At 43.0% G+C, this 13551-nt stretch overlaps 1 protein-coding gene across 5 annotated transcripts in view; it reads left to right on the forward strand.

Moving 5' to 3' along the window:
* Lekr1 (leucine, glutamate and lysine rich 1) overlaps positions 1 to 13551 on the forward strand; it is a 183175-nt gene that overhangs the window by 152297 nt on the left and 17327 nt on the right. For all 5 annotated transcript variants that reach the window (XM_006972624.4, XM_076574196.1, XM_015989713.3 and 2 more), the window contains 2 exons: positions 5888 to 6052; positions 9801 to 10100. In XM_006972624.4, the coding sequence (XP_006972686.1) occupies positions 5888 to 6052; positions 9801 to 10100 (465 nt within the window). The remainder of the gene's footprint in view (positions 1 to 5887; positions 6053 to 9800; positions 10101 to 13551) is intronic.

The following is a 13551-nucleotide window of genomic DNA, read 5'->3' on the forward strand; positions in this document are numbered from 1 at the left end:
AATTCTGTTTAGACCCATTTTTTAAAATTTATTTTCTTGATGACTAGTTTTTTGAGTTCTTTATATATTTTAGATATTAGCCCTCTATTGGATGTGTAGTTGGCAAAAGTCTTCTCCCATTCTGTAGGCTGCCACTTTGAATGACAGTGTCCTTTGTCTTACAGAAGCTTATCAGTTTCATGGGCTTCCAGTTATTAGTTGTTGATCTGAGTGCCTGTTTTGTTGATGCTCTGTTCTGAAAGTCTTTTCCTATACCAGTGAGTTCAAGGCTACTGCCCACTTCCTTTTTTTTTTTTTTTTTTTTTCTTTTTTTAAATCAGGATCAGTGTAGCTGGTTTTATGTTGAAGCTTTTGATCAATTTGGAGTTGAGTTTTGTGCAGGGTGATAAGTATGGATCTATTTGGATTCTTATACATGCAGCCGACCAGTTCGACCAGCATCATTTGTTGAAGTGTATGTGTGTCTAGCTTTATAGTGATTTGAAAGAAAATGGCCCCCAAAGGGAGTGGCACTATTAGGAGGTGTGGCCTTGTTGGAGGAAGTGTGTCACTGTGGGGGTGAGCTTTGAGGTCTCTTTTTCTCAAGCTTCCCTCAATGTTATAGTCACTAAACTTCCTGTTGCCTACAAGATGTAGCACTCTCAGCTCCAGCATGTCTGGTACACGCTGCCATGCTCCCCTTCATGATCATAATGGACTGAACCTCTGAAACTGTAAGTGAGCCACCCCAATTAAATGTTTTCTTTATAAGAGTTGCTGTGGTCATGGTATCTCTTCAGAGCAATAAAAACCTAACTAAGACAAGCTTCTTTGTCAAAACTCATGTGTTTGGGTCTTCACTTCTATTTCATTGATCGACATGTATGATTTTGTGCCAATACCATGCTGTTTTTATTACTGTAGCTCTGTAGTGCAACTTAAAATTGGGGATGGTGATATATCCTGCAGGGGTTTTTTTTATTATTATTATTCAGGATTGTTTTAGCTATCTTGGGTTTTTTGTGTTTAAATTTTTAAAAATTAGTTATTTTTAAAATACAAAATCAGAAGTCTAGGGGTACAGCTCAATAGTAGAGCACTTCCGTAGAAAGAGCCAGACACTGGATTCCATCCCCAGCACCACAAATGATATTACTAGGGATAAAAGTCATTTCATAATGACAAAAGGGTCATTCCAGTAAGAGGGCGTAATAATCCTAAATGTTCACATGAGTTCAAGTCTCCAGCACCTATGTTAAAAGCTGGGCATGGCTTCTCACTGGTGCTGTAGGGGGTAGAAGCAGGCATTTGCTGCAGCTTGCTGGCTGCCAGCCTAGTTCCAGGTTCTGTAGGAGACCCTGCATCCAGGGAATAAGGTGGAGAGTGACGGAGCAGGGCACGACACACGGTGTCTTTGTCTGGCTTCTGCATGTGTTCTCATGGTGCACAGATACACTATACACAGTCACACACACACACACACACACACACACAAATGATATATGCATAGAAAATTATATTTACAATATATATTAATATGAAGCAAAAAGTGATGGAACTACAACAGGAAAAGAAATGCACAGTTAGAAGTTAGTATCTTTCTCTTAACAAATAGAAAAATAGCCCAAAACCCAGAATAAATAGTATGGAAAGTAGTATATTGGTTTATCTTTAAAAGCTACACTGAAGAATACTATTAACAAACTTGACATGGCGTTATTTGTAGAGCTCTCCACTGCCCAGTACTGTACGCATCCTTCTCATGTGCACATGAAGCATTTACCAAAATGGACCATAGTTTGTGTTACAAATTTGAAAGGATTTGAGGCATACGAAGTATTTTCTCTGACCACAGTAGAATTAAATTCAGTCATTAACAGAAATATCACAGTATTTTGAAACCAAACAAACATTGAATCTGCCTTGAGCCGCTATGCTCTGTAGGCATGTGGGGAGACAGGTTTGATGGAAGACCATAGAACCACAGAGTCCAGGAGCAGTGGCATGCCTGTCTGCCCTCTGTGCCAGTGCTGATTTGGTGTGTTGCTTCGGAAGCTGTTTTGTTTGCTTGTCTCTCTTTATCATTTTTTATTAGTGTGCAAAATAACAGGTTACATTATGGCAGTTCATACTTCTATTATCACTGTGCTTTTCTCTCAGCCTACTTCTCAGTCTAAACGTTGGGGAATAATGGTTTTCAACAGTATCTGATCTTTCCATTTGGAAAACAGTACACTTTCTTTTTAGGAGATATATTTTCACAAATGGTCTGAGTACTGTCAAATAGAAATGACTGGTCTGGCTCCTGGTTTGGTGTCTAAAGCTGATTTGAAAGATGCTGGATATTGTTGAGTAACAGGCAGTTATGTGATCACATGGGAACTGTCTCCATGGACAACAAAGAATAACAAAGTCAGCCACAAAAATTCCACTTTGAAAGTAGTGAAAAGACAGTACATTGTTCATCAATATTAGATACAGACTGTATGAAATACCAGTAATGTGTTTCAGTAACAAACTCAACAGGTATTCCAGAAGCAATTTCTAGAGTGCTCTGGAGTCACCAGGAAGCCTTTAGCAAGGATGTGGGTTGAACCAGGAGAGGATACAGATGAGTGGGAAAAAAATTAAACCTAGGCTTTGTACACAGGTTTTACTTTGTGTACTTGTATAATACATATACTTTTTTTTTTTAGAAATCTTTCCCCCACAGTTGCTAGAAATAACTGAGTTATTACATATAAAATAATTTGTGCTTTATTTGAACCCCATCAGAAGAAGAATTTGTTTTGTACAAAACTTGTCCTGCCATCTAAGCTACTTTACAGTTTATATAAAAACAGCCATACACTTGGCCTGAATTCATCTTTTCAATGTTAAGTACTATATTAACTAAATCACTGTGACCATAGGCTTATCATTTCATCCGGACTAAGTCAGATCATGCAGGAATCGACAGCTTTGTGCCATGGTGACACCTTGTCACAGCATCCCTGAAGCGAATCATTTTACTTGTCTTTCTCAGCTTGTGCAAATTGAAATGCAAACTGGTAATGGTCAGTCTCTCTTCTCCTGTCTGCCTGTAGTGCTTCTCTTCCTGTTTCCCTTCAGCCCTTTGATTTTCTCCCTCCTTTTCCTGTAATGGTCCAAGGGTGCGAGGATCTCACGTCTGCTCAGGCAAGGTGTCACCTTTCTTCTGAAAGATGCTCTTTGTTTCATCTACATCAAGGGACCCAGCCAATCTCCTACGAGACCTCCTCTCTATAGACAAAACTAAGGAAATTCCTTCTACAAAAGCTTCTTCCAAAGTCCTTCTGTCATCTAATTTATAGTCTAGCCTGTCCCACCAACTTTATGTACCTAATTACTCTCCAATTTTGAGTAATCAGCCCCCATTTGAAAAGATATAGTCTGTCCTAAAATATTTACTGGATATACCAATTAACCACACAGGTTGGTTTCTTTTCAATTTTACCACTTGATAGTTTAGCGCCCTGGTAGACATTTCATCCCAGGGTACTCCAAAAATGTTCAAGGCTCTGAAGATATAGTTTAGTAGCAGAGCTCTTTCTAGCTCACATGAAGTCCTTGCTTCAACCTCCAGCCCTAGTGCAAGGCGAGAAGAGTGGGAAGGGGGAGGGGGGGTGGACAGGGAGAGAAAAGAAAAACATAGGGAAAAAAATAGTGTCTGGGCAACTTATAAACTCTTAACACTTAAAGTTCTGCCTTTAACTTTCCAAACATTTTGGACAGAGTTTCTTCCTTGCAGGTGTTCTTGACTTACCCACCCCAGTTCTGCTGGAGCACAGTAGTCAAACAGGGAAAGAGTGGAAGTCAGGATGGAGAAAGCCAAGAGATGCTTCTGGCCAGAGTTCTGGCCAGGGGAAAGCAGGCTGGAATCCAGCCTGTGCTGTGTTTACCAAGCACACACCCAGTGTGAGACGTTTTCGTCTAAGGAAAGGGGCACCTTGACAGTCCACACAAAGGTGTCCTGTAGGCTGGTCGTGTCCTAGCAAAAAGTTCATGGGAGGAGTTTTGATTTTTTTTTTTAATTGATGCATTAAGAAACCACTAAGAGAATAAAATAATCTACATTTTGTGAAGAGCACTGTGTCATATGCAGCATGGACTGGGGAAAGGCTGGAGTGGCCTTTGTCAGAGCAGTGGGGAGACAGGTGCAGGAAAATGGGGTAAAGACATCTTTTGTTTGGTGTGGAGAGGAGGGAGTAGCTGAGAAGATGTTAGTGCTGGGTCCAGACAGAGGGAAAGCTGGGGAGAAATAGGCTTTGGGGCAATGTCAAGACTTGCACACCATGCAATTCACTGTGACTTGTCTACCTAGAGGCAGGTGGTCAGGAGCATCTGGTCTTCAGAAAAGTGTTCTTTCCCCTCTGAACAGTTCTGTAGTGTCCCTTCAAGGCCACCAGTGGCCCTCCCCAAACAATGTAGAAATGTATTTTGAGAGAGCCGGAATATCTCCTCTTATTTTGTCTACACTTTGCCATTGAGCAGCCCTGTCCTCCGGGCAGTAAATCCTACTGACCCTGGGACTAGTCTCCTAACTCACTTCATTTAATCTAAAGAGCTTCCGGTAAACTTTGTCAACAAACTTTCTATGTCCTGGTATCTCGGTTTCCGGAATCCCTTGAGAAATTCAGGTGGACCTCTTTCCTTCTCTAAATGACCAGAATCACACAGTCAGACGCAGTCAGGCTTGGCAGTCTCTTCCCAGGTTACCTGGCATTCACCACATCCCATAGACTTCATCATCCTGGCATGGCGCAGTGCAGACCTGGAGCTGATCTGTCGCTAGGATCTCATCTCTGATCTCAGATGCTCAAGTCTCCATGAGTGACTCTGCTACCCATGGGTGTCTTGTCTCTTGCTCTAGTAGGCAGAGCCAACGCCAATAGTTACAAGCCACACTGAGGAAGATGTTGGCTCCAATACAGGAAAAAGTGCTCAATGCTTAGTGCTGTCTGAAATGGAAACTCATGCTGGGGAAGGAGTGAGTTATGGTTTCATGAGGTGTGATGTACTGCAGAACATCCCTCCATGTCCATTCTGTGGTAGAGACGGCAGGGCTGGCATGTGGAGGTAATCTGCACGGACTTGAGTTCTTGCCCATGCTACAGCCGTCCACAGATGCTCTGCCTCACTTAATCCTCATAAAGGCTCCCAAAGGAACCAGTTATAACTCCACCAGGAGAGGTTGTGATCGCACAGCCAGCAAGTGTCAGAGCCAGGACCGGGACTCAGTTCCACCTCAAACTAAAGCCCTTGTTTGTTTTTTTCCACAGTTCACAGGAGCATGCGAGACTGGAGCAGGGATTTCAGTCCTTTCCAGCATTGTGACTCTGTCTGAGTCTCCATGTGGCTGTGGACATCCTTGTCTGTCTTCCCTCTGTTCTTCTAGCCTCGCTGGCACTCAGATGACAGTCTGTGACTCCATACCCCCGCGGTGACCCTCCAACAAGGCAGAGGCATCTGAACCTCCAGCTTTTGTTCCTTTTTCAGCTGAACACAGTCTAACCTCAGCCCCGGGCAAGGGCTTTTGCTTTGTTTTGCCGATACCCCCCAACACCACCTCGCCTCCTGATGAGGACTGAGTTAGCAGTGTAAATGATTAAGCTTTTAGTCATGTTCAGTAATGTGACTCAGCTCTTAGTAGTTCTTAAAACGGTCGTCTCTACTAAATTTCCAGGTTTTAGTTACTAGAATATTTGGCCCAAAGGTCAACTTTGAGGGGCTAATTTCTAAGTTAACATTTTTAATACTAGAAATTTTAGAATACTTTAATTAAAAACTTGATGTTTTGCTGTTTTAAAAACTACAGTCTGAAGATGCATTGACTCTGCTTATTTCGAGGTAAAGTGGCTTTTGTGTGTTTTCACATGCTGTTTTCCAGGCTGAAGCTGAGCTCACCAAGGAAAGAGCCCGGCATCTCCTTGAGCTCCAAGAGCAAGCTCTTCTCTTTAAGGAAGAAGCTAAACTGGAACTTGACATTGAAAAAGAAAAACACCAGGAAGTAATCCGGAAGTACCAGCAAGAACAGGAGAGCCTACAGATGAAGGTCTGTTGCCACTGACCACAAACCTCACGCTCCACTCAGGCTCCCTTTCCACAACTTGACAGTCTGCTCATGGTTACCACAGCTTCGCTCTGCCCACACAGACCAATGGTTTGGTTTACCTGCTTTTCAGAAAGGATGCTGGAGATAAATTACAAAAGCACACAGCCTGTATGCATTTTGTCTTCTGCTGATGTCAACTTACCTTTAAAACTGACGACACTGCATAGCCCATAACTAGCATGGCTACAGAGTCGAATACCAAAAGATAATGAAGTATTTTACAGAATTAAAAATGTCCTTCCTAGGTTTTAATCTTCTTAACTAAAGATATGTGTGGTGGTCTTGTGTTCCACAAAATATTGTGCAAGCTAATAAACTTATCTAGGTCAGAGAAGAGAACAGCCACAATATTAAACATACAGGATAGGCAATGGTAGCACATGCCTTTAATCCTAGCATTCCAGAGGCAGAAATCCCTCTGGATCTCTGTGAGTTCAAGGCCACATTGGAAACAGCCAAGCATTGTGACTCATGCCTTTAATCCGAAGAAGTGAGTCTTAAATCCCAGGGAGTGATGGCAGAAAGCAGAAAGGTATATAAAGAGTGAAGACCAGGAACTAGAAGCATTTGGCTGGTTAAGCTTTTAGGCTTTTGAGCAACAATTCGGCTGAGATTCATTCTGGATGAGGACTGAGAGGCTTCCAGTCTGAGGAAACAGGATCAGCTGAGGAACTGGCAAGGTGAGGAAGTTGTTGTGGCTTGTTCTGCTTCTCTGATCTTCTAGCATTCACCCCAATACCTGGCCTCAGGTTTGATTTTATTAATAAGAACTTTTAAGATTCATGCTACAGATATGTTTAATTTTAATTAATTCTAACGATTTTTGGATGAGGAAAAATACAATAAAAAGTAGTGAGTCTGTTGAAGTGCCCTACTTTGTTTGTTAGTTGTTGATTTTACTTAATTCAGAGACATCCTGCTGCCTCAGCCTCCCAAGGGTTGGGATTACAGAGGTATACCACCAAGTCAGGCAAATTATTCCTGCATTTGTAGGACTGAACTGTAGAGAGGAAAGGAAAAGCGGGAGAGAGAGGCAGAGGGCTAGAGAACGAATCAAAATTTAGTGTGAAGCTGAAAAAGCTCGGTAAGAATCCATACTAGAGCTACTAGATGGCTCAGCAGGGAAGGTCACTCGCCACTGTGCCTCAAACAATGAATTCAACCCCCGGGACCCACATGGTGGAAGTGGGAAACCAACTCCTGTATGATACCCTCTTACCTCCACATACACGCAGTGGAGCACATGCACCTGTACACACACATGCACACGTACATAGGCACACACAAATAGGTAAATGTCACTAATACATAATTTTGAAATTTTTTAAAAATCCAAGTTAGGGGTTAGAGAGATAGCTCTGCATTAAGAACACTTTTGACTGTGATTCAGATCCCAGCACCTACATGATATCTCACAACCCCCTATAACTCCAGTTCCATAGGCTCTAACCCACTCTTCTGCCTTAGGCATGCATGGTGCACGGACAGACAGACATGCAAGCAAAACACTCAGACATAAATAAATAAATAAATCTGAGAAGAAAACTTTAAAAGAATCCATGTTAATAAAGCACCAGACAGCCTAAGAACCTCTGTTTGTGTGAAGACAGACATTTAGCCATTCTGGAGTTCACAGAGGACAAGGAAGACCAGCCACCAGAGCAGATGACACAGTAGTGCCTGACCCCACCCAGAATGCTCTTCAGATGTTCCTGTCTTGAAATTCTTGATGATTTCATCTTTGACTCTGTGGTGGTTTTTTTGTTGTTGTTTTTGTTTTCTCATGAATTCCTATTAACACAATGAAGTATGTGCTGGGAGCTGGAGCCTCGCTCCCCTGATGGGCTAGCCTGTCCTAGCCAGGTCCTCACGTCTTGCTGCACAGATCCTGGCATCAAAGGCCATTTCCCTCCACCCTTCACCTCATGACTGCAGTTGCCCTGAGTAGCTTGGGATTCCATGGGCAGAGGAATGTAAACAAAATGATACCATTACTTAAGAGAAGTCTAAATTCAAATTTCCTAGGAGAAATGTGATTTTTAAATGCTGACTCCCTTTTTAAAATCCAAACATATCTGTGGCTCGGTGAAGCCCCTGTCACGGGGCAGCTTGCTCGGGTTGGTTGTCAGCTCTGCTGGAGGGAGGGAAACCACTGTTCAGACCTAACGGTGACCCTCTTGGGTTAGTTGAAAATAGTAGAATATTAATTTCTGCAATGACTCATGGTGGTGAACAGATTTCTTCCAGCAGTTATTCCTTACGTAAATTTAACATTTGAAACAAATTTTCATACATACTGTTTTTTAAGCAGTGGTCCACAGAGCTCTGGGAACTCGCGTCTGTGGCGTTTCCAGAGTCTCGGTGGCGGGTTTCCTGCTGGACCATAAATAGAGGACTTTAGAGGCGCTCTGCATGCCTGCTCTTCTGTTGTGTTGGTTTTCTGTTTGTTTTCGTTTTTTAAGACAGTAGCTCACACTGGTCTGGCACTCACCATGAAGCCCTGGCTGGCCACAAAGCCATAGTAATTCTCTTGCTTTGGCTGGAATTTCAAGAGTAAGCCACCAAGCTCAACTTTCTGTTTTTTAAGAGAGAGAAAAGTCCTTTCCCTTCTAAAGCCTGCTTTCTTTGAGCAGAAGGTCCCCTGAGTAGTTGTCTCATGTTCTTATGTGAGGAGGAACAGCACATGAGGGCCCTGTCCTGGTATTCTCCAGAATGGTCATGCTGACAGGCTTAGTGGCTGCTTATCCTTCAGTTCGAGTCATTCAGATTTAATACTTACTTCTTCAGTTGTATTGAATGGTCAATTGGCAATGCTCTGTAGCCAGGCCTGGCTTTCCAGAGCCCACTAAGCATGTCTCTTCCCTGCTCAGTCATCAGGGGTGGCAGATTAGCAGTAGTGGCAAAGGGATTTCATCATTGAAATTAGATACAGATCTAACCCAGGGGACTTTTTTTTAAAAAACATTACTGGCACCTCACTATAGAACAATCCAGAATATCTGTGATCACAAGAAGTGGAAGAGCGCTGCTGTAGAAGACAGAGCTAATGTCTGGGGTACATCTGTCCAATATATAAGAAAGAAAAAACGGCGTCAAAGGCAGACTTGCTGTTCTGATATGAGGGGTGTACAACCGGGGTGCTCTCACTGTCTCCAAACATCAGGCAGGCACTCGGAGGGCCCCGAGTCCAGCCAAGCCCTCTCCCATCTGTTTGTGGGAAACTGAGTTGCCTTTGGCAGTTCAATACAGTCACAGAGATTCAAGTATTTCCAAGGGTGCCCAAGTAGTTAATAAGATACCATTTTAGGAAAAAATAAATAAGACTGTGTTGACTTAAAAAAACATCTGAAGGCCTACATATGTCATAGAATTTGCTTTTTATCAGTTAGAAAAGCACACTGGTTTATTAGAAGAAACTTTTGTTTTTGTTGTTGTTGTTGTTGTTGTTTTTGTTTTTTGAGACCAGTTTTCTCTGTGTAGCTTTGCACCTTTCCTGGAACTCACTCTGTGGCCCAGGCTGGCCTCGAACTCACTGAGATCCTTCTGCCTCTGCCTCCCGAGTGCTGGGATTAAAGGCATGTACTGCCACCACCATCGCCCGACTAGAAGAAACTTCTTAACAACAGGAAGATCTCCGCAGTTCCCTGGAAACAGCTGTCTGTTAACTAACATGTGATTTATCTTGCAGATCTCTGACTTAATCGCAGGCGCTACAGAAGACCTGAGGCTGGAAGTGGCCTCCCTCCAAGAAAAGCTCAGCCAAGCCCATGAGCAATACACGAAAGAGTCCGAGTCAAAGGAAAAGGAGATGGAAGACCTGAAAAGTCTGGTTGCAGAACTGGAGTGTCGCTTGAAGCAGGAAAGCGGCCACGAAGATTCGGTTTCAGAGGACTTGAAGAAGGAAGTGAAGCAGAAGGCAGACGAACTGGAAAGAGTCATGCTGGCCCAAACACAGCTGCTGCAACAGTTCAGCCAGTCACAGGAAGAGGTAGGACGCAGATGACCCCAGTGAAGAGCACAGCCATTCAAAAAGCAGACAGACAGACAGACACAAATGAGACAGGCAGTTTGAGGTCAGGAAGAGTCCCCCTGGCTCCATGGCATCCCGTAGTGTGCAGCCATCCACTGGGACACATCAGGGGCCACACCCCTAAGGAAAACTGACTCTCTTTCCCCTAGCAGCCATCAGCTGTCAGCATTGCTTCCCAGGTAGGGGGGGGGGTGGGCTCAGGAGCCCATCCCTGCTCCGTGATGGAGTGCTGACTGGCTTGACCCTGTGTGACTCTTGAATGGCAGCTTCAGCCCCTGAGTCCGTGAGTACAAGGTCTGGTCGTGTCAGTGAGAACCCCTAGTCCTGCCTCTTAGACTCTTTCTGCTCCCTCTTCCACCAAGTTCTGTGAGCCACGGGGCAGTGGTGTGACAGAGATGTCCCATCATGGCTGAGCCTTTTCTGTGAATCAGTTCTGTGTTGCAAATGATCACTTAAAGCTCCAAGACTAGGGGGTCTTTACAGATGACATCCTATTTGCTTTAACATTAAGTCTTTGTCAAAGAAATTTTCAGAGCATATGCTGTTTATGTTTAAAAAAATGGACAATATAAAGATAATTGGACTTTCATGTTTTACAACTGCCAGCCTGGACTTCTGGGGCAGCTTACATGCTTGAGTCTTTGGTCGTATGTGTACACAGTTATTTCAGCAGTGTTTTTAAAATTGAAGTAGACTCATTTTTATTGAGAAATTTTTATCTCTGGATTATCTATGAACTGCTAAACAGTTTAGAAATAGTATAACAATTGTAATATTTGATCCAATTTATGACAATAGAGCATATAAAGACAAATAGTTTTGAATGCTAGCTGAGAAGTAAGGTTTTTGTTGGCCTTACTGGCATCTTAATAAAGAAGTAAATGGAAAATGCTACTAATAATATCAGATAGCAACAATAAACATGGTTTTTTTTGCTATATTCAAATTGGCAACCAAAATTGAAAGCTTATGTCAGCATTATAAATATAAAATGAGACTATTACATAGGATCATAAAGATGAAGTATGGAATGGAGAAACTGTTAAATAAGAACAATGTCCAACCTTATAAAGCAGCCATTATTTACATGTCACAAATGAGGAACCAACTAACAAACTTGATAGTTTCACAGGCTCACACAATGAGGGAGCCAAGGTTCAAATTTGATCTCTGTGGGACAAAAGTTTCTTTTCCAGAAAGACGCACTCTTCCAGGAGTGATTCTGATTCTGAAGTTCAGGATAACCTCAGGCTTAGCCCACAATACCCTGTAGTCTCCTTTACTTGTTTTTACTCTAAAAATGAACAAAAACAAAGCAAATAAACACAAAACACCAAAATAATAAATATGATCTGGCTTGGGCTGGGGGAGGGAGGGGACTCCATGGGGTTGGGTGATGGTCTCATGTAGGAGGACAGCAGCTCCGGCCAGTCAGGAAAGGAACAGGAACACGCTGGAGAAACTGAGGAAGGAGCACCACAGGTGTGTGTCTAGTGGGTCCGTGTTAACATCCCTGGGGGAGAAGGGCGCTAAAGGAGAGGGAGGCCATGCCGCTGGACTAGCGAGTCTCGCTCCCGAATAAGAAGTCACTCAGCCAGGGGACAAATAGAAAAAGGAAAAGGTCAAATTTTTTAAAAAATGTAAATCATCGTCTATGTAGATGCTAGGGACTATGCTAGATAAGATTCAGTGTAATTATGAACAAAATGGTACCTGCCACTTCCTATCTTCTGGGAAATGTTAAAGAAAGCCTTGAGTGAATAATTGAATTAACCCCCAGAAGAAAGAAAGACCTATACAGAAATTTATCAGATGAAAAAAACTGAAAGGTAGAAGCACCCTCCCTTAAGAGCCTATAATTTAACACCACTTGACAAATTACCCCCAAAGCCAGTGACTTCAAACTGTAAGAATTCATTGTCTCGTTTCTTTTTGAAGGATATACTTGTTTACATTTACATGTGTCTGTGTGAGTATATGCACATAAGTGCTGGTGTGTACAACTGTGTTCACCAGTGGAAGTCACAAGAGGGTCTCAGCTGTCCTCTGTCATTCATAGTTTTATTTGAGACAGAATCGCTTCCCAAATCTGGGGTTCTCAGTTTCTTAGCTAGGCCGACAAGCCACAGCCATCCTCCTGTCTCTGCCACCCACAGAGCTGGAGTTACAGGTGTGTGCAAGACACCCAGCTTATACATGGGTGCTGGGGTACAAACGCAAGTCCTCAGGGTTGTACAGAAAGCAACCCTAACCATTGAGCTATCTCTCTAGCCCCTTAGTATCTTATTTCTGTAGGTAAGGAAACTGTTGAGTTTAGCTGGGTGTCTGTGGTTCAGGATCACCTATGAGCTTGGTGTGAGGATGTCCATGAGGTAACAGTCTCAGCTAGAGGCTCAGCTGAGAGAGACTGGGCTGCCGCCTTGCTCGAATGAGCAGTTATATTAACAGGTTAATAGTCTCATGAGCTGTTAATGGAGAGCCTGTGGCTGTTGGCCAGAGGCATCCATCCCTCAATTCCATGCTGCATGGGCCTCTTCAGAAAAGAGCTCACACTGTCTGCTGGCTTCCCTCAGGACAAGTAGAGAAAGGATGCCAAGATATAATCTAAGACAGAAGCCACAGTCCTTAGGTAACCTAAAAGTGACGTCTCACAGCTTTCTTTATATTCTCTTCATTCCAAATGAGCCAGTAAGTCCAACCTGCATGAAAGGTAAGTAAGACATCAAGATGTGATTATTAGGAAAGTGGGGTCCTGAGGCTGTCAACAGCTTCTGTATTTGTTACTTTTCTATTGCTGTGATAAAATACCAGGACCAAAGCAGTTTATAAAGGAAAAAGTTTAGTTGTGCTTATACTTCCAGAGGGTTAGAGTTCATGATGGTGGAGCAGGGGCATGGAGCTGAATGGCTGGAGCAGCAGCTGTAGGCTCAGCTCTTGATTCAGAAGCAAGAGGCAAAAAGAGGCACTTGGGAATGGGGCCAGTCTTTTGAAGCCTCAAAGCCCGCCCCCAGTGACATATCTTCTTCAACTAGACCACACCTCCTAATCCTTCTCAAACAGTTCCACCAACTAGAAACCAAGTATTCAAATATATGAGTCTACACTTATATCTTCTAACCCCACCCTCTAGAAGTGATGTTAGCAAAACTAAAAGTGAAGAGTGGATTTATTTATAGATAAGAGAGCTAAGTAGAGCTCATCTCATCTTGCTCCTAGTTGTGAAAGGAAGTCACTTTTAAGACTGGTTTCATTTTTTAAAATGTGGACTTCTGTTACTGGGGAGATCACCCAGCAGTGAAGAGCAATTGTTGTTCTTCCAGATGACCTGGGTCAATTCCCAGAACCCAAATGCCAGCTCACAACTGTCTATAACTCCAGTTCCAGGAGATCTGATGCCTCTTTTGACCCC

Source organism: Peromyscus maniculatus, chromosome 6 (assembly GCF_049852395.1).
Source record: "Peromyscus maniculatus bairdii isolate BWxNUB_F1_BW_parent chromosome 6, HU_Pman_BW_mat_3.1, whole genome shotgun sequence".
NCBI lineage: Eukaryota > Metazoa > Chordata > Mammalia > Rodentia > Cricetidae > Peromyscus > Peromyscus maniculatus.